We start from the raw sequence: 1864 nt of genomic DNA on the forward strand, positions 1-1864 counted from the left end.
CTAAGCCTATTCATAAACAGGTTGTAGATCAACCAGTTAAGCCCACACAAGAGAAGATCTGGGTTCAGAAGTAACCTGTTCCAGTTCCTGCTGCTGAACAGGATCAGGGAAAGGATCAAACTGCTGATGTTCAGCCTATTATTACTCCTGCTCCTACCTCTTTTGCTGCTTTTTCGGATTCTGATTGGAGAGTGGTTAGCAAAAGAGCTAGGTCTCATGCTGTAGCTACTCATCAGAATACTCCTAGAACTAATAATGCTTACTCTGCTCTGCTGGAAGATGAGATTGCTGAAACAATTCCTAATGAGGGTGATGGTAATCCCTCTCTGGTTAAATGATTGTAGTGTCATGGAACATCAGAGGTCTTAATGACCCTGATAAGGTAGCTGCTGTGAAGCAGCTTTTAAAAGATCATAATGTGGATGTTATTGCTATCTTGGAAACTAAAGTCAAAGTTCATAATAAAAATTCTGTCCAAAAGAAATTTGGCAAGTTCTGGTCTTGGCACTGTAACTATAATCATTCTGTAAAAGGAAGAATTTGGGTAGGCTGGAAAGCTGATAAGGTTAATGTTGATATTATATCTGATCATGAACATTTGTTCATGTTCAGATCAGCTCAAAAGATTTACAATATATTTTCTTGTGTACCTTTGTGTATGGGTTGCATTCTATTCATGATAGAAAACCTTTGTGGCTTGGCTTACAGTCTCTTGGGACTTCTCATGTTCCTTGGATCTGTATGGGAGATTTCAATTCTATTCTTTGTTCTGCTGATAAATACAATGGCAATCCTGTGACTGATGCTGAAGTGCAAGATTTTAAAGATTGTATGGATTTAATGGAGTTCACTGAGATCAAGAGTAAAGGCTCCTTTTATTCCTGGTCTAATAAAGGTTAAGGTGATAGTAGAACTGCTACTAGAATTGATAGGGGTATTGTTAATGAAGCTTGGATCAATGATTTTGGTCACACTGAAATAATTTATCTTCCTCCTTCCCTCTCTGATCACTGTCCTCTTTTGTTTGATATTATTACTGCTGGTCCAGGGAAGGGTAGGCCTTTTAGATTTCTTAATTGCCTTGCTGAGCATAAGGATTTTCAGCAGACTGTCAGGGATTCTTGGGATTCTTGTGGGCAGCTTGATTCCCCAATGTTGTCTGTCTGGAATAAACTAAAGGCTGTTAAATTGGGCTTGAAAGCTTTGAATATTAGACATTTTGCTAATGTCACTGAAAATTTGGAGCAAGCTCATAGGGATCTTTGTGATATTCAAATGAAGTTGGCTGAGGATTGGACTAATACTCAGTTTCAGACTCTTTGAGAAAATTGCTATTGAAAAAGTGAAGCATTGGATGCATATTCAAAGTAGTATTTACAGGCAGAAATCTAGAATTGACTGGATTAAACTTGGAGATGCTAACTCCCATTTCTTTTTCTCTATGATGAAGCAAAGACAGAACAAGAACAGAATTGATTCCATCTATAATAATCAAGGAGTTCTGCTCAGGGATCCTGATCTTATTGCTGTTGAAATCCTGGATTTCTATAAGACTCTTTTAGGTTCTGCTGCTTCTTCTCTCCCTGGGGTTGACTTAGCTGTCATGAGAACTGGCCCTCAGCTTGATCAAGATGCTAAGGATTTTCTTTTAGCTGAAGTCTCTTTTAGTGAGATTGATCTTGCTCTGAAGGATATTGGTAATGATAAAGCTCCTGGTATCGATGGCTTTAATGCTGTCTTTTTCAAGCAGTCTTGGGATATTATTAAAACTGATGTGTATGCTGCTGTTTTGGATTTCTTCTCTACTGGTAATATGGTTAAGCAGTGGAATTGTACTACCATCACTCTTGTTCCTAAAGTTTCC

At 38.1% G+C, this 1864-nt stretch overlaps 1 protein-coding gene across 1 annotated transcript; it reads left to right on the forward strand.

The window, feature by feature from the left end:
- The first annotated feature begins 334 nt into the window (after window positions 1–334).
- LOC145632748 (uncharacterized) lies at window positions 335–1323 on the forward strand. Its single transcript, XM_081685088.1, has 3 exons — window positions 335–565; window positions 613–862; window positions 950–1323. The coding sequence occupies exons 1-3, from the start codon at window positions 335–337 to the stop codon at window positions 1321–1323; spliced, it is 855 nt and encodes a 284-aa protein (XP_081541214.1).
- Window positions 1324–1864: the final 541 nt, after the last annotated feature.

Source organism: Chenopodium album, chromosome 1 (genome assembly GCF_948465745.1).
Source record: "Chenopodium album chromosome 1, dcCheAlbu1.1, whole genome shotgun sequence".
Lineage (NCBI taxonomy): Eukaryota > Viridiplantae > Streptophyta > Magnoliopsida > Caryophyllales > Amaranthaceae > Chenopodium > Chenopodium album.